Here is a 27914-nt window from a genome sequence, read left to right on the forward strand (position 1 = left end):
AGCTTGAAAATAAACCTGAGGTACACAGCCCATGGAAACATGAATGTATCTGAAACTGACCTGTGGCCATGTCGTACCCTGGAACAGAAATGGGAACATTTCCTGTTTTGCCAAGTCACAAACAGATCCACCATTGTACAAACCCCTATAGAGAACACTGCAGCAAGGATGGCTGTGTTGAGAGATCACTTGTGGCCTAAATTGAAGTATCTGCTCAAGCGATCCACCAGGCCATTTTGAACACCGGGCAGGTCAGGTGCCCTGAGAATGACTGCGCTCTGAATGCATAAGTTCCACAGCTCGACTACCTCTTGTCTGATCTGGTGTCCCCTTGTTTGTTCGCATGAAACACAGTTGTGGTGCTGCTGGTGAGCACCTGGACAGTCTTGCCCTGAATGTGAGGCAGGAACTATTGACAGGCACAGAATATTGCACAAAACTCGAGAGCATTTATACACAATCTGGCCTTGTGTGGGGCCCACAAATCTTTGAGCTTGAAGATCACCCAAATGTGCTCCCACCATTACCAAGATCATGCAAGGGAGAGAGAGAGAGAGACAGGGACTCCCTGACACATGTCATCTTGGCTCATCCTCCAGATCAGAGACAACAATATCCTGTCCTGGATACATACCAGCTTATCCAGATGGGAAACCGGAGGGTGATAGACTGACTTGAGCCAAACTTGCATTGCTCTGCAAATGGAGTCTCGCATGAGGGGTCACATATGTATGTCACCATGAAACCTGGGGACCTTGTCATAGGCTCTCCCAGTATCAGGCGAGTTCCACCTGACTAAAATAATAATAATAATAATAATAATAAATGAACTATAGAGAAATGTGATGAAAGAAAAATAAGGAAGAAAAACCATCCAGTGGATGAAAAACATTACCACTAGGTAAGAATAAAAGAAGAAACACAACTTTGTTCACAAGGAGTGAAGCTGTGATCACACAACATGAGTAGCTACCACAGATGGTAAAAAGGAACTGAAGGAGGGGTCGGGCTGCTCTGTCCTTTATACCCTCTCTGTGAGGCTCACAAGGAGCCAGGAATGGGTGGGGGTGCCCCAACTTTCTGGCATCAAAGCACAACACACACATACTCCTAGAGCATAATGGACATACAAAAGGACTTGAAAAATAACTTTTTGTTCTTCCATTCTGCATTTTTTTTTTTCACATTTTTGGGAAATGAAGAAGCTGGTACTCATCCCTGGTAGGTATAACAGGTATACCAGGTATATTTAAATCAGTGTCTATCAAGTAGACCAATGGTGTCTCATTGTTTCCTTGTACTGCCCCTTCGGTCTCTCTGTATACATCTGCTGCTGCTTATCTTATTGTTAGATTATAAGCTCTTTGGGGCAGGGACTGGCTTTAGTTCTGTGTTTGTACACAGTGCCTAGCACAATGGAGTCCTAGTCCATAAATAAAAAATAAATTAAATATTTAAACCATGTTAATAGCTATCCATCGTCAAAGAAAGTGTGCTGCAAACAGATCTGCTCTCTCCAGAGTCAAATAATGGCTGGTCTCTAATAAGGATGCGTCCTTAAAGATACTTTTAAAATGGCAAATAGCCATTTGATGGGCTTATGGAGGGAAACAGGTCCAATTCCACACATTCAATAACAAATTTCCTTTTTGAAATAGTATTCAATGAAAGTCTGGTTATCTTTATTCTAATCTTCCCCAAAACCTGAACTGAAATGACATATACAGAAACAGAAGTTACAGGTTCTCCAAGACTGTACATTCTCAAGAAAAACTGGGCAAAAATATCCCTTGTTTCTGCCCACACACTGGTCAACAGAATAAAAATTTACCGTCATTCTCTACCTACTGGCTCCAAAAGCAACATAACATACTCCCATCAAAGGATTGCACAATGTACATTAAGGATATTTGCTTTAATCTTCCTTCCTCTCCATCCCACTAAAAATATTTGGTAAACAAATTACTATATAACCAACAGAAACAAACCAAGTACTCAAAACATGCTCCACACTTCATGTCCCCAACAAAGAATGAAACAGAATATGCAGGGGTCTATACACCTCCTTGGAAGATGCAAAGGGTTGGAGGCTTGCATCAGCAATTTGAACTGAGAAACAGTTTCACATGTAACAAGTTTACTCTAAAATGGCCTCTCAACATAGGAATGTAAGTGTCTACCCTATATTTTCTAGGCTGAAAAGAGAACAGAGATATCATTATCATTAGATTATCAAGGGCCTTTATTCCTGCTGTAAATTCTAATTTTCCAAGGAAAAGACAGGAATTGATGAAAAATTGATGCTGACTGATAAGGTACATGCTGGAATTATCTGCCCTGCATACCAAGTCCCTCATTGGTAAAGACTTATTGAAATCTTTCGTTTGGCTTTTTATCAACATTGCCAATCGCCGGGCACTATGTTTCAACGTAGGGGATTTATTCCTAGTCAGGGGGAACGGATTTCTTTGCCTTTAAGGTCCCAATTGCTGGCATTCCAAGGGCAAGGAGACTAGACCATTTCTTGCAAACACCTGAGGAAAATATCAGCCCAGGAATTAGAGGGAGGCAGCATCTGAGTCAATACTCATAGAATCTATGAAGTCTCCAAACCTGCAGGGTCAAAAGATTGTTCATTGTAGTACTACAGGTTGGCTAGAGACCAACCTGGACATAATGTTGACCAGCTGCCAATAAGACCTCATTTGAAAGAATAAAATTAGAAGGAGGTGGAGTGGTTGCTCAAGCCCTTGGTTTGCTTGCAAGATGCTTTAATTGTCCCTTTTGTTGTATATTCTGACAGAAAAGGAACATCTGGTACATTATGAATGCTATTAATTAGGCTGTTTGCCCAGGAGACCCTGGCACGGATGCACCTACTGCAAACTGCCAGCTCACCAGATTCATTCCCATAAAAAGTAGTAGTCATACTCCATCAGGCTCATTTTAGTCAAGACAGGGTTAATTCAGAGTCTTGGGGGAAGACTGATTTATTTTTTATTCCTAGAGGGTAGGGAAAAATGTAATTAAAGCTTGAGTTAAGATATACATCCATAACTTATAGCCAAAAAAATCATTTACAAGAATGTTCTAGATGTTTTTTTTAAAAAAAAAAACTTTAGAAAGCCAGAAAATTCAGACTTATGGTTAAATATAGCAAGGCTATGAAGGAAGCGTTGGGGGGGGGGGGAGGAGAAGGGGAGGTGGTGGGATTCAGAAGAGATTTGGAGCAGCAAAGGGCAATAGAAAGGGTTTACTAGTCCAGTCCCCTATTCCTGGGAAGTGTGAAAGGAAAGTGGAGTTCACTGGCAGACCCCAACTTTTAGAGGCAGAACCCTATGAAGCCCCTCCACAATGGGTAACTTTTCACTATGCTGCATGGCAGCACAGGGAAATCTTTCCCACTGAGGGGGAGACTTCCCTGCGTTTCAGACTATAATAGGCAGGGCTGAAGCCCAGCTGGCTTTTAAAGCAAAAGAATGGTAGAGGCCCTATTCTTCAAGGTACACACATACATACATGAGAATCTGGGGCTGTGCTATCCTTTGGCAGACTCCCAAAGATTTGGAATCACAAAAACCAACAATATGACCAGGGAAAATTATGTTTACACCTACTAACCTCCAGAAACCTATCAAGGATAAGGGGAAAATCTTAAGATGGATACTGGAGTCATGGAGGAGGAAAAGGATGCAGAGGACAAGTTGTGGGGTGTGGGAGAAGAAAAATGGGGACAGGAAGGGAGCAAACAGATTTCTGGAAACACATGTGGATTGCCTAAACTCCACATATTCACTTGGCCTCACTGTTTTTGCCTCCTGAGAAGGTTAAGAGATCTGCACAGAGGAGGGTACCTTTCCTGCAGAATTCAGAAAGCTCTGATTGTGAGTGGAAGTGAATCTTTATGCTGCCTCTTGCAGCAAACCTCACCCAGTTTCTGCTCTATCTTTGGCCACTAGAGCCACTGTAGGTCTCCTGCTCCCTTCCCTCATGACTTCTGACCAAATATAGGATCCCTTCCTACAGACCTCTTAAGGTCTCTTGGAGAAGAAACCTGCTCCTTTGGACCTTACTGTATGCAGAAATGTAATCTGTGAGTACACTGAGACTTTACAGCTGCCTGGAAAACTTTGTAAGAACTTTGACAACACCCCAGCAAAATTCCAAAAGAAAACTAGAAATGCTACCAAGTTTTACAAGTCCCCTAGATCCTTAAATGCTGTTCCAGAGCTTAAGTAACATCACCTCTCTGTGCCTCAGTGTCATCATCTGTAAAATGGGGATAATGGCATTTACTTCCTTTGAAAAGTACTTTGGGATCTACAGTTTTGAAAACTACTATGTAAGAGTTAGATATTATTAAAGACAGAGTACTTTGGTGGTTTTCAGCTTCCAGCTTCTCATATATAGTTTTGTGCACTAGATCTCAAAGTCTTCCTAGACAACCTCATCTGAAGTCTTTTGGACAGACTGTTTGGTCGCTAAAACATGGCAGAAAAGTGTTAAAAAAGGTTTTAATCACAGCTTGAACAGTCTTCTATGGCCACTACCTTGAAAACTGTTTGTTCCAGTAACCACAAAAAATAGTATACTGTGATAAAAAAATAGTATACTGCCCACAGGCCACACATGTCATATTTGAAGCTGCACTAACTTTTATTGGGGCTTTTATACCGAAAGCGGTGGGCATATAACAACAACAACAAAAAAAGGTCTGTCTTATTTATGGTCTGGAATACCTATCGCCACTCCATAATTAAAAAGAATTAGGGTTTCACTGACAGATTGCATCTTTTAGTTGAAAACAAATACTTAAGATTAACTCACTCCTTCTCTCCTAGGCTGGCAGAGGCTAGTGCAATGGAGAAACAATATGTTAAATGTATGAAGGTAAAGTGGGCAGAGAGTATCTTATGTCACTTCGTAGCTACCACTCTGACTGCTTTATGAATATTAAGATCAGAACAGAAACTACTTCCAGGACTCTCATGTAGAAGAACAGTTGCTGAAACACTGCACTGAAACATGAGGATGAAGAACTACTTCACAATCCATTAATTACTCAGCAGGATATTAATCGTCATCATCTACTAGGGCTAAACATTTTTGAATCAGCAGGCCTGGACAACTTGCACCCAAGAGTACTAAAAGAGTTGGTTGAGGAATCGCTGGCTCACTGATTTTAATTTTTAATAAATCATTGAATACCCAGGACATTCAAGAAGACTGGAGGAGTGCTAAAGTGCCAGTATTCAAAAAGGACAAGTGGGATCATCTGGCTAACTGACATCAAGCACAGGCATAAAAATGGAAAAGGTAATAAGGGATTCAATCAAAGAATTGAAGGATATAAATATAAGTTATGACAGTCAACATGGTTTTATGGAAAATCAGTCTTGTTAAAAGAAACCAGATTTAATTTTTAAAAAAACGAGATCACAAGTTTGGTTGATAAAGATAACTGCGTAGTTGTAATATATTTTGACTTTGGTATGATTTTTGACTTAATACCACATGACTTTCTGATTTAAAAATCAGCACTATAAAATATCAATAGAGCACACAAGAAGTGTATTAATAACGTAACGGGCAGATCTCAAGAAGTAGCTGTCAATGGGGAATGAGGGTGTTTCTAGCAAGGTTCCATAGGGATTGCTTTTAGGCCTGATGCTATTCAATATTTTCATCCATGATCTGGAAATAAATATAAAATCACTGGTGATAAAATTTATAGATTATACGTATTGGTGGAGTGGAAAATAATGATGAGGAAAGTGGCAGTCAATCATACAGAGCCACTTGGAGCACATGGAAACCTGGGCCCAGTCAAACAAGATGCATTTTAATACAGCCAAATGCAAAGTTATGCATCTTGGAGCAAGGAATGGAAGTTATATCTACAGAATAGAGGACTGCATACTGGAGAACAGTGACTATGAAAAGGATTTAGAGGTCATAATGGACAGGAAACTCAACAAGCGCTCCCAGTGGGATGCTGAAGCAAAAAGGGCTAATGAGATCCTTGGGTGTATAAACAGGGTGAGTAAAGTAAGTATGAGAAGGGAGCTGATTTTATCTCTGTACATTGCACTGAGGAATTTTAAGGACAAATGATAAAGCACAATTGGATGACCTTCCTTTTGCTGACAATGTCCTTAGTTCAACACATCCCTTAATGGAAGAAAGACAAAATATATGGCTAACTCTGCCCCAAGGTAACCTTTGAGCGTTATGTCATTTTTACCTATCTAGGGAGTGAGATGTGCAATGATGGTGCCACCATGCTAGACGTCAAGCAACAAATATCAAAAGCAGCAATATCCATAAACTTGAAAGGATTTGGAAAAGGAGCATGATTAAAAATTCATATTTTTGTGTCAGAGCCAAACACCAGAATCATATCTGTCCTCCTTTATGGAGCAGAGTCATGGAAATCAACAACAGAAATTGCTAAGAAGATCAACTCATTCCAAAGTAAACATCTGTGGAAGATATCCAGAATCCACTGGAAAGAATTTCTTGCAACATCAGAAATTATGAGTAGAACAAACCAATTTAAAGCATCAAATATGGTAAGGAGACAACAACGGACCTATTTACAACATGCTTTAAAGAGGCCACCATCATGACTTCCACAGCAAGTGATAATATGAATACCACCTGAAAAGAGGGGCAAGGTAGAGAAATATTATGTAGAACAAAAAAGAAAGAAAGCAGACCCATCAACATGACAATCTGATGCCTGAACAAACCAGCACAAGACCAAAATAAATGGCAGAAATGGAGGACACCCTATGCATCTCAGAGTACAGGTGGATTACAGTGGTATAAGTAACTTCATAGAGAGAAAGTGGTATAAGTACCTTCCATACGGAGAAAAACACATACTGTAGGGCCCTGGAATTTACATCCTCTTGTTGAAGCAGCATGATTTTTAATACTTTTTCAATTTTGGGTGGTCTTATGCAATTCCCCCTCCCCCACCCACAATTTGGTAAACAGTGTTTAGATTATATAGCAAGATTCAGTTAGATTTAATAAGCTCAATAAGCTTCTTTACTTTGTATACCAACTGCTGGTGCTGAGTGCCATTAAAGAGCCGCCAAATTATACCATAGGGATAACTGCACTTCCATGATAGACAAAAATAATCCCTGTATACACCAGTTAAATTTGCAAAGCAATCTGGGATTTGAGGCACTAGAATGGAAGATACCTGATCTTTCCTTTCTCTCATTCCAAATCCCTCAGGCTGGGTCAACCGCTGTAGATAGCAGTGGTCAATTCTTCAGTGTAGGTCACAAACAAAATGATAAGCTTGTTCAATTCATCTCAATTATTCTATTTGGGCAGGGATACTGTATTTTAATTTTGCCTATTTTTTCCCCTCGGAAGCGAGCTCTTCTCCTTCTACCACCACACCCACTTTATTTTTAAAGGTGTTCATTACCAAAGATGCGTTTGAATTTCGTTTTAAAAGAAAAAGTCCAAAAGAAAGTAAATAAACCTACAAGAAAACCTCAACCAGAGCAGCATCATATAAAGGCACTTAAGACAGCCAACGTACTACATTTAAAAACAATTGACTGCTATTCTAGTAAGCACCCGCGTCTTATTAAAATCATTACTCAAGACTCCCTCTCCAGGTTAGAAGAGAACACTGTCTCTCAAGACATTGCTAACATCCTGGAATTCCACCACCTTTGAGGTAGTACGTAGGGAATACTGGATATCTCTAGAGCACTTTGGAACTACCTTGACATTGACAAACCCAACATAGCAGGATGCTAGTAATGCTTCTAACAAGTTTGGCATATACTTCTTTTTGAAAACAGAAAAGGTCCAGGGTGATGTTAGAGGGGGAAAGGGGTTTGAGAGGGAAGCTTCACAATGCAACAATACACCACATACAATGCATACCCAGCTGCTGCTGCTTGGCCCTTTGTTCTAAGATCAAAATTAGTTTCCAAAGAATATTGATAGCACCAGAAAGAGGATCTGTTCTTGCATTTTCGGAGGTATGAATGTGTCCTTTTCACTCTTACCCTTATGATCCCACATATACAGAAACTGCCATGAAACTAGCATGAAGTTCTAAAATATTTCAGTTTACAAGTAAGGCATTTTAGCTACACAGCTTACAGGTCATTCACTGGCCAAGAATTTCTGACTGAACTCTCTACCGAAAAGCCTATACTCAGACATGTATGTAGCTGTTATTGTATTAAAAAAAGTTCACAGACCAAAGAAAAGGAGCATAAACAAGAAGGCTAGCAATTTCTGGCAGATGATATAGGTAAGTATACAATATATGTCTGGTTCTTGAAGCTAACCTCACCTTGGTATCTGTTCTATAAGACTGACCCTCACAACTTGAGAAGAGAGAAAGAAGGAGAAAGAAGAGAAGCTGCTACATCAAAGCTTGATTTAATGACCTCTTCAGATGGTTAATTACTTCGTGCCTTTGGTGCTGCAGCTAACAGACAGCTGGCATGGATCCAAAAAGCCATTCTCCACTCTACATCTTTTCACAGGTTAGGATACTTTTCAAGCAAATTCATGTCAAATTTAAGACCAGTTCATTTAAGTTTACAAATCCCTCTTTAAAGAACTTTTTTTCCTCTTTGTTTACTTCATACCCTACTTTCCTCTGCATACTTATCACTTCTAATAAATGTGTAATGAGGAGTCAAACAGACCCACTAAGACCCAAAACAAGCACTGAAACAACTGGATTGCAGTTATGGTATCTCCCACTTCAAAGTGAAATTAGAATTTAAAACACTGCATTTCTGTCCCAAGAGGATCTCATTCTTGGATTTTAAAACCAAATTCTCAGAGTTTTATTATCACAGCCACAATCCTTCTATCCCACCAAAAAAAATGACTAGTGTCTTCAAGGTCCCATCAGTCAGAGGCATCAGTTTTGGGATACTGAGAAGCATTTCTTCCTCAGAAGGATCTAAATAGCCTTTCGAGTACTCCAAACCACCAACAGAAGAAGTGAGATTTCAAAACTGGGAATTGCATTCTGATCTGACAAGTTCAGGATTTTGGGGGGCACCAATCTAGATGTCCTTGAGTATTGCCACAGTACTTCATCAGTGACTTTCATAGCATTTGCTTAAAATACATGCAAACTGGGAATGAGTTAAATACCTAGAAAGAAAGAAATTAGATTAAAAAAAAATAGTCTGACAAGGTTCAATCATAAGACTTGAGAACTGACATACCAGGTCAGATCAATGATCTATCTAAATCTAGTGCAGTATCCATGTCTGACAGTGGTCAAGAAGCTTCCAGAAGCACACCAGAAGCTTCAGAGGAAGGTAAAACATGAGGGGAAGAGGTGGGGTGTTTCTTTCAAACCACAGGAAGTTAATGGATGGCTTATGTCCTAAAACATGATGATTTGAATTTGAATGTTTAAACTATGGTATCTAATGCTGAATCTTACTAAGTTCTCTGCCTCACCAATAATTTTTGGCAGTGAACTTCTCAGGTTGATTGTGCAATGCGTGAACAAAAATATTCTCTGTTTCAGATTTTTTAATCTTTAAACTTCATTTTTTTGTACCATGAGAACAATTTACTAGACTGGGGGCGGAGGGGGCGTGGGGGGGGGGGGAGGGCATTTTCCTAACTTGTCCAGAGGCAGCTAAGACTTCAAATTTGGTTGTCTGACAAGAAAATATAGTTGTCCCAATTTCTGAGCTAAGGCCTATTCTCTCAAATAAATTAAAATAATATGTTGCAGCTTTAAATATCTAAACTCATCTCTCTGCATTCTTCTTGACTGGAAAATTGTACCCAGATTTCTTTTTGTTTTCTTGTTTTTAGTATATTACTAACCTTATCAGTAGGGCTGTCAAGCGATTAAAAAAATTAATCGTGATTAATCGCACTGTTAAGGAATAATAGAATACCATTTATTTAAATATTTTTGGATATTTCCTACATTTTCAAATATACTGATTTCAATTACCACACAGAATACAAAATGTACAGCGCTCACTTTATATTATTATTTTTATTACAAATATTTGCACACTAAAAACAAATAGTATTTTTCAATTCACCTAATACAAATAATGCAGTGCAATCTCTTTATCATGAAAGTTCAACTTACAAATGTAGAATTATGTACAAAAAAAAACTGCACTCAAAAATAAAACAATGTAAAATTTTACAGCCTGCATGTCCACTCAGTCCTACTTCTTGTTCAGCCAATCACTCAGACAAACAAGTTTCTTTACATTTACAGGACATAATGCTGCCTGCTTCTTATTTACGTCACCTGAAAGCGAGAACAGGCATCTACATGGCACTTTTGTAGCTGTCATTGCAAGGAATTTACGTGCCAGTTGTGCTAAACATTCGTATGACCCTTCATGCTTCATCCACCATTCCAGAGGACATGCGTCCATGCCAATGACGATCAAAAGCAGTGCGGAGTGACGCATATTCATTTTCATCATCTAAGTCAGATGCCACCAGCAGAAGGTTGATTTTCTTTTTTGGTGGTTTGGGTTCTGTAGTTTCCACATCCGAGTGTTCCTCTTTTAAGACTTTTGAAAGCATGCTCCATACCTCGTCCCTCTCAGATTTTGGAAGGCACTTCAGATGCTAACATCTTGGATCGAGTGCTGAAGCTATCTTGAGAAATCTCACACCGATACGTTCTTTGCCTTTTGTTAAATCTGAAGTGAAACTGTTCTTAAAACAAACAACATGTGCTGGGTCATCATCCGAGACTGCTATAACATGAACTGCATGGGAGAATATGGGTAGAACAGAGTAGGAGACATACAATTCTCCCCCAAGGAGTGCCATCACAAATGTAATTAATGCATTTTTTTAAACAAGCATCATAGGCATGGAAGAATATCCTCTGGAATGGTGGATGAAGCATGAAGGGTCATACGAATGTTTAGCACAACTGGCACATAAATTCCTTGCAATGACAGCTACAAAAGTGCCATGTAGATGCCTGTTCTCACTTTCAGGTGACGTAAATAAGAAGCAGGCAGCATTATGTCCTGTAAATGTAAACAAACTTGTTTGTCTTAGCGATTGGCTGAACAAGAAGTAGGACTGAGTGGGCTTGTAGGCTCTAAAGTTTTACATTGTTTTGTTTTTTTGAGTGCAATTATATAACAAAAAAATCTACATTTGTAAATTGCACTTTCATGATAAAGATCTTGCATTATAATACTTGCATGAAGTGAATTGAAAAACGCTTTATCATTTTACAGAGCAAATATTTGTAATAAAAAATCATAATATAAAGTGAGCAGTGTACACTTTGTATTCTAATATTTGAAAATGTAGAAAAGCATCCAAAAATATTTAATAAATTTCAATTGGTATTCATTCTACTGTTTATCAGTGTGATAAATCGTGATTAATTTTTTTAAGTTAATCGTGTGAGTTAACTGTGATTAATCAACAACCCTACTTATAAGTTCAGGTTTGTCCTACTTTGTAGAAATTAAATTGCCAGATACTGAGAATCAGCACTGAGACCATTGCAATAATTTATTTTATATGCTAGTACAAATTATAATACTTAAAACTATAATTTTCATTAATATCCATTTGGCTTGAAATCCAGATCTAGTCACACTGAATAGCACTAGATTAGTTCTCCATTAGTGCTGCCTACTGATGCTAGCAAGTGCTAATTGTGACTGTGTCTTTGAATGTTATGTTCCTGGCACCCATTAAACCCAGCAGGAAATGGCATGATGGAGCTAGAAAGTAGTTTCACTTGGGACATTCACCCATATCTGAGTCAAACTCTGGAATCTTAATGTGTGTGTATGGACTTGTTTTGTCTTAGCTTAATGTAGAAAAACCACATTCTACCACTGCAGCACCACAAAATAATGAGGAACAATATTCTACCAAGATCAATATATCCTGAAAGGAGGTGATCTGGTGAATAAACAAGCGTGTGTACTGTTAAAAATGCACGTGCACTGCCATTTCATGAGAGTTTGGTGTTATTGATTCTGTAAAATAACATTTAACTAACACAGGACACTCTCCTTTCCTGCTCAGTCAGTACCTGTGTAAAGTGTCTAGCAGATTTTCAACTTGTACAATGTAGTAATGGGGCTATTTTTTCCTCTGTGTTTTTATTTTAAATCTGGATGGGATAGGGGCATTTGCAAATATGACAGGTATAGGAGACAGAATGGATAAAATTCCTTTAGACAATCTGATTTCACATTAGCTCAGTCTATCTGGCCCTCAGGTCCTTGATAAATGTATGACTGTACCTCACTAATGCCTCTGAAAACACTATACTGGTGAGGAGGCTTCGTGTGTGATGCAAAGAAACACAGAAATCCCAGGATGCAGAGCTTTGCCACATTATTTGTCTTTGACATATTATTTGTCTTTTTCTTGGCCGTTCCCAGTTTGAGAAGTTAGGTAAAGTCAGAATCACCATATGGTGGATATTACCCCTATTTTGTGGAAGCCATATTAACAGGGAAGAGGGAACTCTGGAACTGGAAAAGGAAGCTCAGCCCTTTTGTTCATCATTCTGCATGAAGCAGGGTGAGACTAGGGTGCTCAGATGATGATCAAGGACGAGCATTATAAAATTTATGCTATTTCATTTTTAAAAGTGTGAAGTGAAAAGAAACACTAACCTGTGAACTGAGCTTGTTCACTTGGAGAAACGCAAAGAATAGAAAATGAGTACTTGTGGCACCTTAGAGACTAACAAATTTATTTGAGCATAAGCTTTCGTGAGCTACATCATCACTTCATCACTTTCATAAGAGAAAGCTTATGTTCAAATAAATTTGTTAGTCTCTAAGGGTATGTCTACACTATGGAATAAGGTCGAATTTATAGAAGTCGTTTTTTTAGAAATCGGTTTTATATATTCGAGTGTGTGTGTCCCCACAGAAAATGCTCTAAGTGCATTAAGTGCATTAACTCGGCGGAGTGCTTCCACAGTACCGAGGCTAGATTCGACTTCCGGAGCGTTGCATGTGGGTAGCTATCCCACAGTTCCCGCAGTCTCCGCTGCCCATTGGAATTCTGGGTTGAGATCCCAATGCCTGATGGGGCTAAAACATTGTCGCGGGTGGTTCTGGGTACATATCGTCAGTCCCCCTTTCCCTCCCTCCCTCCATGAAAGCAAGGGCAGACAATCGTTTCGCGCCTTTTTTCCTGAGTTACCTGTGCGGACGCCATACCACCGCAAGCATGGAGCCCGCTCAGGTAACCGTCACCGTATGTCTCCTGGGTGCTGGCAGACGGGGTACTGCATTGCTACACAGTAGCAGCAACCCATTGCCTTGTGGCAGCAGACGGTACAATACGACTGGTAGCCGTCATCGTCATGTCCAAGGTGCTCCTGGCCGCATCGGCTGGGAGCGCCTGGGCAGACATGGGCACAGGGACTAAATTTGGCGTCACTGGACCAGGTCATTCTCTTTAGTCCTGCAGTCAGTCCTATTGAACCGTCTTATGGTGAGCAGGCAGGCAATACGGATTGCTAGCAGTCGTACTGTACCATCTTCTGCCGGGCAGGCAAGAGATGACGATGGCTAGCAGTCGTATTGTCCCATCTTCTGCCGGGCAGGCAAGAGATGAGGATGGCTAGCAGTCGTACTGTACCATCTTCTGCCGAGCAGCCATGAGATGTGGATGGCATGCAGTCCTTCTGCACCGTCTGCTGCCAGCCAAAGATGTAAAAGATAGATGGAGTGGATCAAAACAAGAAATAGACCAGATTTGTTTTGTACTCATTTGCCTCCTCCCCCATCTAGGGGACTCATTTCTCTAGGTCACACTGCAGTCACTCACAGAGAAGGTGCAGCGAGGTAAATCTAGCCATGTATCAATCAGAGGCCAGGCTAACCTCCTTGTTCCAATAAGAACAATAACTTAGGTGCACCACTTCTTATTGGAACCCTCCGTGAAGTCCTCCCTGAAATACTCCTTGATGTAAAGCCACCCCCTTTGTTGATTTTAGCTCTCTGAAGCCAACCCTGTAAGCCGTGTCGTCAGTCGCCCCTCCCTCCGTCAGAGCAACGGCAGACAATCGTTCCGCGCCTTTTTTCTGTGCGGACGCCATACCAAGGCAAGCATGGAGGCCGCTCAGCTCACTTTGGCAATTAGGAGCACATTAAACACCACACGCATTATCCAGCAGTATATGCAGCACCAGAACCTGGCAAAGCGATACCGGGCGAGGAGGCGACGTCAGCGCGGTCACGTGAGTGATCAGGACATGGACACAGATTTCTCTGAAAGCATGGGCCCTGCCAATGCATGCATCATGGTGCTAATGGGGCAGGTTCATGCTGTGGAACGCCGATTCTGGGCTCGGGAAACAAGCACAGACTGGTGGGACCGCATAGTGTTGCAGGTCTGGGACGATTCCCAGTGGCTGCGAAACTTTCGCATGCGTAAGGGCACTTTCACGGAACTTTGTGACTTGCTTTCCCCTGCCCTGAAGCGCATGAATACCAAGATGAGAGCAGCCCTCATAGTTGAGAAGCGAGTGGCGATAGCCCTGTGGAAGCTTGCAACGCCAGACAGCTACCGGTCAGTTGGGAATCAATTTGGAGTGGGCAAATCTACTGTGGGGGCTGCTGTGATGTAAGTAGCCCACGCAATCAAAGATCTGCTGATATCAAGGGTAGTGACCCTGGGAAATGTGCAGGTCATAGTGGATGGCTTTGCTGCAATGGGATTCCCTAACTGTGGTGGGGCCATAGACGGAACCCATATCCTTATCTTGGCACCAGAGCACCAAGCCGGCGAGTACATAAACCGCAAGGGGTACTTTTCAATAGTGCTGCAAGCTCTGGTGGATCACAAGGGACGTTTCACCAACATCAACGTGGGATGGCCGGGAAAGGTACATGATGCTCGCATCTTCAGGAACTCTGGTCTGTTTCAAAAGCTGCAAGAAGGGACTTTATTCCCAGACCAGAAAATAACTGTTGGTGATGTTGAAATGCCTATATGTATCCTTGGGGACCCAGCCTACCCCTTAATGCCATGGCTCATGAAGCCGTACACAGGCAGCCTGGAAGTAGTCAGGAGCTGTTCAACTACAGGCTGAGCAAGTGCAGAATGGTGGTAGAATGTGCATTTGGACGTTTAAAGGCGCGCTGGCGCAGTTTACTGACTCGCTTAGACCTCAGCGAAACCAATATTCCCACTGTTATTACTGCTTCTTGTGTGCTCCACAATATCTGTGAGAGTAAGGGGGAGACGTTTATGGCGGGGTGGGAGGTTGAGGCAAATCACCTGGCTGCTGGTTACACGCAGCCAGACACCAGGGCGGTTAGAAGAGCACAGGAGGGCGCGGTACGCATCAAAGAAGCTTTGAAAACCAGTTTCATGACTGGCCAGGCTACGGTGTGAAAGTTCTGTTTGTTTCTCCTTGATGAAACCCCCGCCCCTTGGTTTACTCTACTTCCGTGTAAGCTAACCACCCTCTCCTCCTCCCTTCGATCACTGCTTGCAGAGGCAATAAAGTCATTGTTGCTTCACATTTATGCATTCTTTATTCATTCATCACACAAATAGGGGGAAGACTACCAAGGTAGCCCAGGAGGGGTGTTGGAGGAGGGAAGGAAAATGCCACACAGCACTTTAAAAGTTTACAACTTTAAAATTTATTGAATGACAGCCTTCTTTTTTTTGGGCAATCCTCTGTGGCGGAGTGGCTGGTTGGCCGGTGGCCCCCCCACCGCGTTCTTGGGCGTCTGGGTGTGGAGGCTATGGAACTTGGGGAGGAGGGCGGTTGGTTACACAGGGGCTGTAGTGGCAGTCTGTGCTCCAGCTGCCTTTGCTGCAGCTCAACCATACACTGGAGCATACTGGTTTGATCCTCCAGCAGCCTCAGCATTGAATCCTGCCTCCTCTCGTCACGCTGCCGCCACATTCGAGCTTCAGCCCTCTCTTCAGCCCGCCACTTACTCTCTTCAGCCCGCCACCTCTCCTCCTGGTCATTTTGTGCTTTCCTGCAGTCTGACATTATTTGCCTCCACGCATTCGTCTGTGCTCTGTCAGTGTGGGAGGACAGCATGAGCTCGGAGAACATTTCATCTCGAGTGCGTTTTTTTTTCTTTCTAATCTTCACTAGCCTCTGGGAAGGAGAAGATCCTGTGATCATTGAAACACATGCAGCTGGTGGAGAAAAAAAAAAGGGACAGCGGTATTTAAAAAGGCACATTTTATAAAACACTGGCTACACTCTTTCAGGGTAAACCTTGCTGTTAACATTACATACACAGCACATGTGCTTTTGTTACAAGGTCGCATTTTGCCTCCCCCCACCGCGTGGCTACCCCCTCAACCCTCCCCCCTCCCTGTGGCTAACAGCGGGGAACATTTCTGTTCAGCCGCAGGCAAACAGCCCAGCAGGAATGGGCTCCTCTGAGTGTCCCCTGAAGAAAAGCACCCTATTTCAACCAGGTGACCATTGATTATATCTCACTCTCCTGAGGATAACACAGAGAGATAAAGAACGGATGTTGTTTGAACGCCAGCAAACATACACTGCAATGCTTTGTTGTACAATGATTCCCGAGTACATGTTACTGGCCTGGAGTGGTAAAGTGTCCTACCATGAAGGACGCAATAAGTCTGCCCTCCCCAGAAACCTTTTGCAAAGGCTTTGGGAGTATATCCAGGAGAGCCGCGAATGCCAGGGCAAAGTAATCCTTTCACATGCTTGCTTTTAAACCATGTATAGTATTTTAAAAGGTACACTCACCGGAGGTCCCTTCTCCGCCTGCTGGGTCCAGGAGGCAGCCTTGGGTGGGCTCGGGGGGTACTGGCTCCAGGTCCAGGGTGAGAAACAGTTCCTGGCTGTCGGGAAAACCGGTTTCTCCGCTTGCTTGCTGTGAGCTATCTACAACCTCATCATCATCATCATCACCATCATCATCCCCAAAACCTGCTTCCGTATTGCCTCCATCTCCATTGAAGGAGTCAAACAACACGGCTGGGGTAGTGGTGGCTGAACCCCCTAAAATGGCATGCAGCTCATCATAGAAGCGGCATGTTTGGGGCTCTGACCCGGAGCGGCCGTTCGCCTCTCTGGTTTTCTGGTAGGCTTGCCTCAGCTCCTTCAGTTTCACGCGGCACTGCTTCGGGTCCCTGTTATGGCCTCTGTCCTTCATGCCCTGGGAGATTTTGACAAAGGTTTTGGCATTTCGAAAACTGGAACGGAGTTCTGATAGCACGGATTTCTCTCCCAATACAGCGATCAGATCCCGTACCTCCCGTTCGGTCCATGCTGGAGCTCTTTTGCGATTCTGAGACTCCATCATGGTCACCTCTGCTGATGAGCTCTGCATGGTCACCTGCAGCTTGCCACGCTGGCCAAACAGGAAATGAGATTCAAAAGTTCGCGGTTCTTTTCCTGTCTACCTGGCCAGTGCATCTGAGTTGAGAGTGCTGTCCAGAGCGGTCAAAATGGAGCACTCTGGGATAGCTCCCGGAGGCCAATACCGTCGAATTGTGTCCACAGTACCCCAAATTCGACCCGGCAAGGCCGATTTAAGCGCTAATCCACTTGTCTGGGGTGGAGTAAGGAAATCGATTTTAAGAGCCCTTTAAGTCGAAATAAAGGGCTTCATCGTGTGGACGGGTGCAGGTTTACATCGATTTAATGCTGCTAAATTCGACCTAAAGTCCTAGTGTAGACCAGGGCTTAGGTGCCACAAGTACTCCTTTTCTTTTTGCCAATACAGACTAACACGGCTGCTACTCTGAAACAAAGAATAGAGTTCCAATGTTTGTTATTGCCAGGGAAATATCCTAGATTCCACATCAACTTTGGTCCCGCGTACACAGGAATGGCAGTGCTCTTTTCCTACATTGCCTTTAATGTCACTCACCATTCAGAGGATGAATACTGCCCTACAAATAAATAAATGCTAAAATAATTCGGCTCAGATATGCACAGAGCATGGCACTTCACCCCACCACCCAGGTTTTCCAATACGAACTCATTATGGCACAGACAGCACTAAGAAGAGGCCAAGGGCAGGAAAGTTTTAGCTCACCAAAGGAGTACTAAAGATAAAAGAGGAGTTAGGCAAGCAAAAAAAGAGCCCAGGTACGGGATAGATGAAGGATATCAAGAAGGCACAGAATGAAAGCACAGAGGATTTGGGCCTGAATACAAAGGGAACGCTAATAACAAATTAAACTTTCATCTACATTATCATTTAGAATCAGTCAAGCAGGAACCAGTACAATTTTAACACAGATTCTAAATGAGGCTCAGATTCAAACACTCAATTACATTTTCTAAGTCAATGATTTATTACAAAGATAAGAAAAGTACTGCAACATAAAACTGTATTAAACCACAAGGGAGAGCCTGAGGGAGGAGGGGAACTTTACTAATCCCATTGTAAGGCATACACAGCCAGCTGCTATTGTCCTGTTTCATGCGCTAGACATAAAACAATACAAGGGGGAAGGGAGGAGATACACAGATCGGTACACTGTAAATATTGAACTCTAGAATACACATTCTATGTTAACTATCAGCTATCTCTAAAACTGTGGGGTCACTTCAGAGCACAGTGTCAGGAAACGGAAAGAAAACTCTACAACCAACTTCACTAGTAGCCTCTGCTTGGAAGGAATTTGGGAATATATATACATTACATTATTTCTGTAGTTTGAGAAATTTATTTTCCATTTTACACTAAGCACTGTAGCACCCAAATCATCACTGCAGTGTCTACTGAAAATTAGTTGCAAAAGTAAATAGTTAGAAACTGAGTACCTAGAAAATAAGAGGGGAAAATAATTTTTTTCCAAAGCTAATGTTAAAAGAATTATATAATACATAGGTTGAGAAATGAGTGTCTGTCCATCTAGGTACAGTGCTTAGATTATCCACAAATACAAAGTTTGTTTTTAAAGTAATAAAATACACAGAGCATAATCAGCAATAACACAAACGTAGGTGAACAAATTTAAGAATACCGATTAGATATTTAGCATCCATACATTCGGATTACATTACTCATGTAAAAAGTTATACAGAGAGTTGGTGGCAAAAAGCAAAATATATCAATGAGTGAAGATTGTCCCTCAATAATTGAGAATTTAGGATAGGCTGTCCATTTAGAGAAAAAAACAGTCCATCAGGAAAGTATCTGAGTTACTTTCCTGACCGCGCTTCTCATCGGCACTCCAGCTCATTCCTCCTGATATTGCCGATGTCCGGTGATGTGTTCTATGTAGATGTCCCTTGACCACCTGATGGCATACGACACCATGAGCTGCCACATCAGCTGAGTGTAGCGTTGACCGACTTCACATTCTTTCAGCACTCGCTCGTTACCGGGGTCCCATGCGCCCAGGGCTCCGACTATCAGCGTGAGTTTGGACCTTGTAGCCCCTAGCCCTCAGGATGTCGGCCAGAGGGGTGTATTTCACCAGCTTTCAAGATCAGGCATCGTGGAAAGCCGGGGTCCTGTTTTCGAAGGGCACAATGATGTTCACCGTGATGATCATCTTCTGGTCCTCGTTGATGACGACGTCTGGTCGCAGTTGGCTGCTGGTTCCAGAGATGGCAGAGTTCACGGCTATCTTCCCCACAGGTGGTGGGATGGCTCTGACCAGTCAATCTTGGATGGCATTGTGCCACAGCTACCAGGCTCTGGAATGGGGCTTGCGGCTACACAAGACGTGTGGTAGTGTCTAGTTGGCATAGCCACACTTCGTGCATCGCTTGTTCCGATTCCCATGGCGGATGGCTCCGTTCAGTGGGACGCAGTTGAGCCGGGCCCGGTGCATGAACCTCCAGCCGGCAAATCAGGTGAAACTACCCCCAGGGAGGAAGTGGTTGTTGGTGTCCCACTTGCATGTTACCTCAAAGGCCTTGCCCTGGTCTGACTTCTGTTTCAGGTTTTCCACGAATTGGCAGCAGATGGCATCTTCAGGGTCCTCTCCAGCTTGGTTCTGGCTCTCCGAGTGATGATGGTGCGCTCCGTGTTCTTCACCTGTGGCACCAGGACTCCCATCTCCTGGTGTTCCTCGCACTACTACTACTAAAACAGCCATAAATCATCGTTTCCCCTACAGAACAAAAATACGTGAATATATACAACTTATTACTTCTGTAGCACTTTTCACATGAGAACCGCAAAGCACTTTTCCAACATTAGGCCTCAACACATCCTGGGAGATAGGTAAGTACATTAAATGTGTATTACAGGTTGTTAGAGTAACTTTTTCAAGTTAACATAAGGAGTAGTGGCAAAGCTGAGCGAGAGCAGAACTCAGATCCAAGTCACAGACACTCTGACAATTACTAAATGACAGTCCCTCCCCATGACAACAAACAGGATATAAGTGTTGTATTTGTACAGTTCCATAATTTCAGTGTCTCCGAGCATAACAAGTGGGACCTCACTCCACCTTGCCTGTTTGTGTAAAACATGCAGGTCACATTGGCTGTCATGACCCTGATGCGGCAGTGTGCAATCAGTGGGAGAAAAGTGTCGGCAGGCACTGCAGACCACTCAGAGCTCTAGAAGGTTGATATGTAAGGTAGATTCAGTTAAGGACCATCTTCCGTGTATCATTTGAGTGTGAAGGTGCGCTCCCCAACTGATGAAGCAGGCATCGGTGGTTAGAATCATGGTAGGTGACAGTTTCAGGAAAGGAATGCCGATACAGATGATGTTGGGCTGTGTCAATCAGAGTAGTGAGTTCTTTACTCTCATTGGCTTGGATATGCATTTGTGCAGGCTATGCCTGCGAGGGACATATACTGTATGCTGCTACACTTGAAGGCATTGTATGTGTAGTCGTGTGCTTTACCATGAACGTGGCTGCTGCCATGTGGCCGAGTAGCTGGGAGATACATTCTGATGGAGATCTGGGGGCAGGCTTGTACCTTGGATACAAGGTCGACAATAGCCAAAAATCTGTGATAGAAGGAAGGCTTTGGCTTATATGGCATCTAACTGTGCCCTGATGAACTCCAGGTGTTGCACTGGCGTTAAAGTAGATTTCTCCAAGTTCACACAAAGGCCTAGCTCCATGAAGAGGTTCATTATCACCTGGAAGGTGTGAAGAGCATCAGTTTCAGACAAGACTTTGAGGAGACAGTTGTCTAAGTAGAGAAAGTTTGCAGGGGTAGGCAACGACTACCACAGGACCTTCAAGAACACACAAGGGGCCACTGACAGTCCAAAAGGCAGTGCGTTGTACTATAGTGATCAGTGCCCGTGGTGAACCGGAGAAAACATCTGTGGTCAGGGGGTATAGTAATAAGGAAATAAACATCTTGGAAGTTGAGGGCCGAGAACCAATCCCCCTGTTCCAGTGCTGGGATAATGGTGGAGAGGGTAACCATTTTGAAGGGTTGCAGTTTGATGAACTTGTTGAGGTTTCAAAGGTCCAGGATCAGCCACCACCCGTCCTATTTCTTCTGGATCAGAAAATAAAGGGAGTAGAAACCCTGTCCTCTGTGTTGGGAAGGGACCAGTTCTGTGGCTCACTGTTGCAGAATGGGTTCGTGAGAAGGGTCCCTGAAGAGGGACAGGAAGGGAGGGTGGTGGGGTAGAATGGATAGGAAAGGGATGGAGTATCCTTCCCTGATGATCTTGAGGACCCACCTGTCTCAGGTATTAGCCTGCATGATGGAAGGAAGGGGGCTAAACGTTTGCCAAACTGGTGGGATGTCAAAGATGGTTGGTATGACTGGAGCATGGGGAGGCTTCTCCAGGCCTCGACCACACCTTCAAAATTGTTGCTTGGCTGGAGGTGCATTGAAGGGGCTGGAGGCCCCTTGAGGAGCAGTCTGTCTGCATATGCCAGGCGGCTTTTGTCATCAGCTCTCAGTATCATAGGGCCACTGTAGGTGTACTGCAGTGGTTGGGATTGCAGGTGAAGATACTTCCTGGGCGTCTTTTCGACACTGGTGTGTAAATGCCAAGAGAGCGTAGAGTAGCTAGGGAGTCTTTAAGGGAGCATAAGGAGTTATCCGTATGCTCCGCGAATAATTTGGGACCTTCCAAGGGTAGATCCTCTACTGTAGTTTGTACCTTTTTAGGAAGGCCCGAGAGGTAGAGCCATGAAGCCTGCCTTATAACAACAGCAGTTGTGATGGAACGAGCAGCCGTGTCCAGAGTCCAAAAAGGCTTCCAGAGATGTACAGGCTTTCGTCAGGTAGGTCCTGGCAGAGTTTTTGTATTTTTGAGTAGCTGACAATTATATTTAGCCATTAGCTGTAGTTGGAAATGCAGAACTGAAGAGTCGCGGACTAATAAACTTTGCATCCGAACAGCTCAAGTTGTTTCCAGTCTCTATCATGGTGGGTACTGATGAGATTGATATTGATGTCCTTTTTCCTGCACAGCATTGACAGCTAAGGAATTCGGGGTAGGGTGAGTAAAAAGAAATTCCAAGTCCTTTGCAGGAACATAGTATTTTTTTCCACCTGCTTGTAAGTTGGTGGAATGGACACAGGGGTCTGCCAGAGTATTTTTGCAGGATCAAGTAGGGCCTTGTTGATAGAGGGGGCTATTTTAGAAGAGGACAACGTATGCAGGATGTTGAGCTGCTTACGTTGTTAGTCCTTCACCCCCTCTAAAGGGACCTGAAAAGTGTCTGCAATCCTACAAAATAACTCCTGAAAGTGTTTAGTCATCAGCTGCAGTACGAGATGTAGGCATGATAGCCTCATCAGGAAGGAAGAATAAAAGTGGAGTGGCGGTGGAATGTACTCCTGCTCTTCTTCCTCCTCTGGTACGGGCAGAGGCTCAGCCTGCGGTGGACGAGACGTTGATGAAGAAGGCAAAAAAATGGTTACCTACCTTTCATAACTGTAGTTCTTTGAGATGTGTTGCTTGTGTCCATTCCATGCTAGGGTGTGTGCGTGCCCATGTCCACAGCTGCCGGAGATTTTTCCCCTAAAGTTCAGTATCTGTAGGACCAGCCCTAGCACCCCCTGGATGCCCCACATTTATAAGGGGCATCGCCAGCCCCACACCCTCTCAGTTCCTACTTGCCATCAACTCCAACAGAAGGGTAGGAGGATGGGTCATGGACTGGACATGAGCAACACATCTAGAATAGTTATGAAAGATAGGTAACCATTTTTTCTTCTTCGAATGCTTGCTCATTTGGAATCTACACTAAGTGACTCACAAGCAGTACCTTGGAGGTGTGCTCGAAGTTCATGGATAAGCTAACACTGCCCCCCCAAAACTAGCATTGCCTCAGACACAGTGGGACGTGAACGTATGGATAGATGACCATGCGTGTCCCAGCCCAGGGCCCTAGGGATAGCGGTAAACCACTAGAACTAGCGGTTCCTTCCCCTGGGCTACTTCCGTCTCCTGCCCTTCAGCTTGTGGGGCTTCCTGCCCTCCCTCTGCACAAACCAGGTGTCCCTTTACCTAGGGTCTTGCTCTTCTTAGCCCACCGCAGCACTTCTCCAAACTCTCCTCTGCTTCCCTCCAAACTGCTCTCTGCTCCACCACCAATCCACTCTGCTTCAACTCCTCCTCTTGTCTGATTGAAGCAGGGGGGGTTTATCATGTGACTGGCTTCAGGTGCTTTAATTGGCTTCAGGTGCTTTAATTAATTTATAGCAAACTTTCTTCCCTCTACAGGGAATAAGGCTCCCTTCTAACACTCTCCTGCTGCCATCTGGCCATGCTGTATCACACTATGCACTCTCAACAGAGATCATAATAATGAACAAGATAATGATGTTGACTAGAAATGTCACCAGCTCAATGATACATGTACAAAAGCACAGGTTTGTCATGTTATTATACTTTCAGTCTCACAGTAATAGCCATGTGTCTGTAGTCTCAGAGGTGGTTCTTTCAAACTGCTTCAATTATCTGGTATTGAAAATTTTCTGTTCCCTCCTGATCCCATCTACCTTCCAAGACTGAAGCAGCAAGGAGGATGATAATGAGTGAATGCTAGTGATACTCAGCTCGTCCTCTCCACATCATTCTCTCCTTCTGTGGACCCTAACCAACATAATGCATAAGCTTTTCTGCTAGATTTATTTTCAGAGAAAAAGAAAACACAAGGCTCCTCCAAAGGTACTGACTGTTCTGTTAAAGTAATTTTCTGCCAGTGAGACAGAGGGAGAGAGAGCTGTGCATCACTTTTCCAGGCTCCATATTCAGTACATTTTATAATATCTCCTTACATTGCATTAAATAAAGGTGCTGTCTCAAAAACATTGTAATTGTAAGAACTCCAAAGTGGAGTGATTCTAGTACCTGAAATGTGAGCTAGATGAGATTTGCCTAAAAAGATCCAAGACATTACGTTTTGTTGCATATCAACTTAAGTGGTGATGCCAATGGACTTTCACACTTATTTAAATTCTGCATTATTAATAGCCCTCTTAAAAGTGCTGAATTAAAATTAATTTTCTCTTTTTGATTTTATCATTAGCCAGCTAGTAAACATCACAATCCCTCTTTCTTCCATCTTTTGAATGACTGGAAGGCATAGTTCCTTGTTTACCTCTTTTATATACCAGCCTCAGCAGTGATCTTAGCAGTGCACAAAACGCACTACACATTTATCTATGCCAACCAGTCCAGGCAGGAATCCAACAACTTCAGAAGGAGTGCTATAGATAGCTTTTGCTGCAAAGAGAGTAGGTAGAGCATAGTAAAGAGTTTTGTGAATCCCCCAAAAAACTATTTCTTTAGTTATATGAACAGATGATCAAATACCTAGAATAATTATTTAGAATCATAGGATTTTGTCCAACAGTTTTAAAACAGATCAAATTTTGGGCCACAGATACTTGACAGTATCATTCTCTAAGAGCATAATTTACCCCAAAACATCTTGGCTATGACAACTTTACCGCTAGAGATGTTATTTCTTAATTTAACAGACAGCATATCACTTTGCCTAAAGGATTATTTAGATAAACAGTGCCTAGCCCAATAGGATCCTGGTCCATAACCAGGTTTCCTCTGTGCTACAGTATTGCTACTGCTACTACTTATAATAATAATCAGATTCTTTCAACTTTAAGACCCTTAGTTTCCAGGTATTATTTCCAAATTTAAATATTGCCTAGTCATCATTTTTTCTGTGCAAGCTAAGACGTTCTCTATAATGAAAATGTCCGGTGGGAGGGAGAAGCATTTAACAAAAGTTGAACAAACAATAAATGCTTGTACAACACCTAGTTCAACCAAGTTCATCCAACATGTCATCAATTCCACTTCACTGCCACCAGAAGCGGACAGATGCTGCTGATGACACACCTAATATCCACAGAAGCAAATCTAGAAACACTGCACAATGGGAAAACTTGTTCTTCTGCCAGTTTCCTTTTAGAGGATCTTATTGTGTTCCATATCGAGATAACATGGGTAGATCTCAAACAAGATTCCAGCATCACACCAGCCAATACAACATGAAATATTAAAGTTTTACTGGCAACAGCCATTGTATCAGGAGATGTTTAAAACTAGAGTAGAGTCATAAGGCCTTTGATTCATAGTGTATCCAACTAGAAGATACAGATTAAAGCCTACTCCGTCAGGATTGCCAGCCGTAAATGCTAGTGAGGGGGTGGGGGGGGCGGGGCTAGATCAAGCCAGCAAAGAAAAATGAATAGACTGCAGATAGAAACAAAAAAGACTAAAGTCTGTACACATTTTCTGTAACTGACAATTCAAACTTTCATTAAAAGATCTGACAGACAATCCTTGGGAACAGCAGAATTCTAACTTGTATAAATGAAGACAGAAAATGAATTTCACTTCAGAAGAAATGCTAAAAAAACTGCCACATGTAATAAATAGTACAGGAAATAAAGATATTCACGTTAGAGGACCAAGTCCATTAGCTTAAAGATTGAAGCCATCCTCATAAACCTCTGTCAAGGCTGATTCCCCACTCTGGCACTTCGAGTGCCGAAGGTGGGGGTCCGCAGGGATTTTAAAAATTAATACTGGCCACTCCAGGCTTGATTTAAACTCCCAAGATTACAGCTTGGATGGGTAGATGCTGCCACCACCTAAGTGCAAAAACCCCTTTGAAAACCCAGGAAGACGCACTTGGGAATTCCTTGCTGTGGGATACCCTCAAGCTTTCACCCTCAAGCTTTCACCCGCGCTCCGGGGAAGAGCTGAGAAAGAAAATAATGGAAATCAGCTGTTGCCACCAGCTAATTAAACATATGCATAAACCTCTTAGGGACACAAAAATCCAATCCTGTTCTTAAAAAAGGTAAATTTTATTAAAAACAAAAAGAAAGAAAATACACCTGGAACTTAGGCTTTTTCCTAGGTTTTAAAAAAACAATTACAAGGATTAAGCATCATGATAGCTTCTTGAGGTCCACCTTAAAGGTTACAAGCAAAACAAAAGCACCTGGGGTTAGCACAGTGGAGTCCACAAGCCATAAAGAAATAAAAAGAGATAAACCTAATCACGTCTTCCTAGACATTTCATGACCTACTTACATATCTTGGCTTTTAAATGAGTAGTTTCTAGGTATGATCTGATGATTTTCATACCTGGCCCAAAGCTTTTTACAGCATAGTTCCAGCCCTGTCTCTGTTCTCCTGGAGAACACCAGACAGACAGACAAAGGGCAAGTTTTTTCCTAATTTTAAAAAGTTCTAGCCCTGCCATTGGCTCTTTTGGTCAGGTGCTTATCTCTTCCTTTTACCTGTGGACTTTTTAACCCTTTACAGGTAAAGCAAGTAGAGAACAGCAACTAAGAGGGATTTTATAGCTAACTGGCTGGCTGGCTGTCCATAAAAGGGAGCTGCCCCCCCTCCCCTTCATTTATCACAACCTCTATATATGGTCTAGCAACATTTTAAACAATTATTATATATCCAAGCTTCTTGGTCAAAAAGTATGACAGGGAGCTCAACCAGTATTGAGTATGATGCACTAGGGCTCATTTAAACACATGGTTCAAAGCCATTCCTGGTATAACTTCACTGAAATCAGACTTGTTTACATCCCCAAAAAGTAATAAGTTTTTAGTAAAAAGCCAAGTCCATAGTAAAAGGTATGTGGCCTAAATGTTAGAACAGGGGACTGGGAGTTATGATTCCTGGATTCTATTAATAAATAGTACTGATTTAGTATGTGACCTTGGTCGAATTGCTTAATCTCCACATGAATTTCCCCTTTTGTACAAGGTTAGCTCTTACTGAACTCAATATTGTCTTGAGCCCTCAAGATTCATAGCTTAAGCAAATAAAAATCTGTTGGCCAGGTGAGAGAAACTGGCTGAGCTGGCACATAATTTCTTGAACTACTAAAGTCTCCCCCCCACCACCCCAATTAAGGCAATGGGTGGGGAAGGATGAGCGACAGGGCGACATGTCCACCACACAAATACTTCAGTCATTACAAACAGTAAGGTAGAAGCAGAAGCAACATATAGGATCACTGAAAGGTTAACACTGGTGTTTGCTCTGTTTTGCTTTTGGGCTGTTTTTTAAATTTCCCTTCAAAACTTTGACTAAGCTCACAAGTTTATCATGAACAATCTTCCCATAACATCAACAAATTCACCCACTAACCTCAAAAATGTAAATAAAGGAACAAAGGGACGTTTTGGCAGCCTTGGATATTTTATACCAGGAATGAGGCTATATCAGAGGACACAGAACCTTATACATCTGCAAACTTACCTTCTTCTGAAGAACATTGACCTTGCGTTCTTTCACATCCAGCATGTCCTTGAGGTCATGTATCTCTCCTGCTTGAGTCCCTTTCTCCTCTGCTATCTCCTGGATCTGCTTTGTCTTCTTATTCAGCATTGTCTCTTTTTCCTCCAGACGTAATCGTAGTGCATCCACCTGAGTTTACACATGTAGAAACAAGACTGGGTTAGATAGGAAAGGAAAGAGTTATTAGACAAGGCATAC

At 42.6% G+C, this 27914-nt stretch overlaps 2 protein-coding genes across 11 annotated transcripts in view; both read right to left on the reverse strand.

Moving 5' to 3' along the window:
* ERC1 (ELKS/RAB6-interacting/CAST family member 1) overlaps positions 1 to 27914 on the reverse strand; it is a 553011-nt gene that overhangs the window by 348332 nt on the left and 176765 nt on the right. For all 10 annotated transcript variants that reach the window (XM_074938919.1, XM_074938886.1, XM_074938901.1 and 7 more), the window contains one exon: positions 27678 to 27845. In XM_074938919.1, the coding sequence (XP_074795020.1) occupies positions 27678 to 27845 (168 nt within the window). The remainder of the gene's footprint in view (positions 1 to 27677; positions 27846 to 27914) is intronic.
* LOC141994221 (uncharacterized) lies at positions 2177 to 20076 on the reverse strand. Its single transcript, XM_074964431.1, has 4 exons — positions 19885 to 20076; positions 16760 to 17171; positions 15732 to 16170; positions 2177 to 2195 (listed from the first exon to the last, which is right to left on the reverse strand). Exons 1-4 carry the CDS (start codon positions 20074 to 20076, stop codon positions 2177 to 2179), a joined length of 1062 nt encoding a protein of 353 aa, XP_074820532.1.

Source organism: Natator depressus, chromosome 1 (assembly GCF_965152275.1).
Source record: "Natator depressus isolate rNatDep1 chromosome 1, rNatDep2.hap1, whole genome shotgun sequence".
NCBI lineage: Eukaryota > Metazoa > Chordata > Testudines > Cheloniidae > Natator > Natator depressus.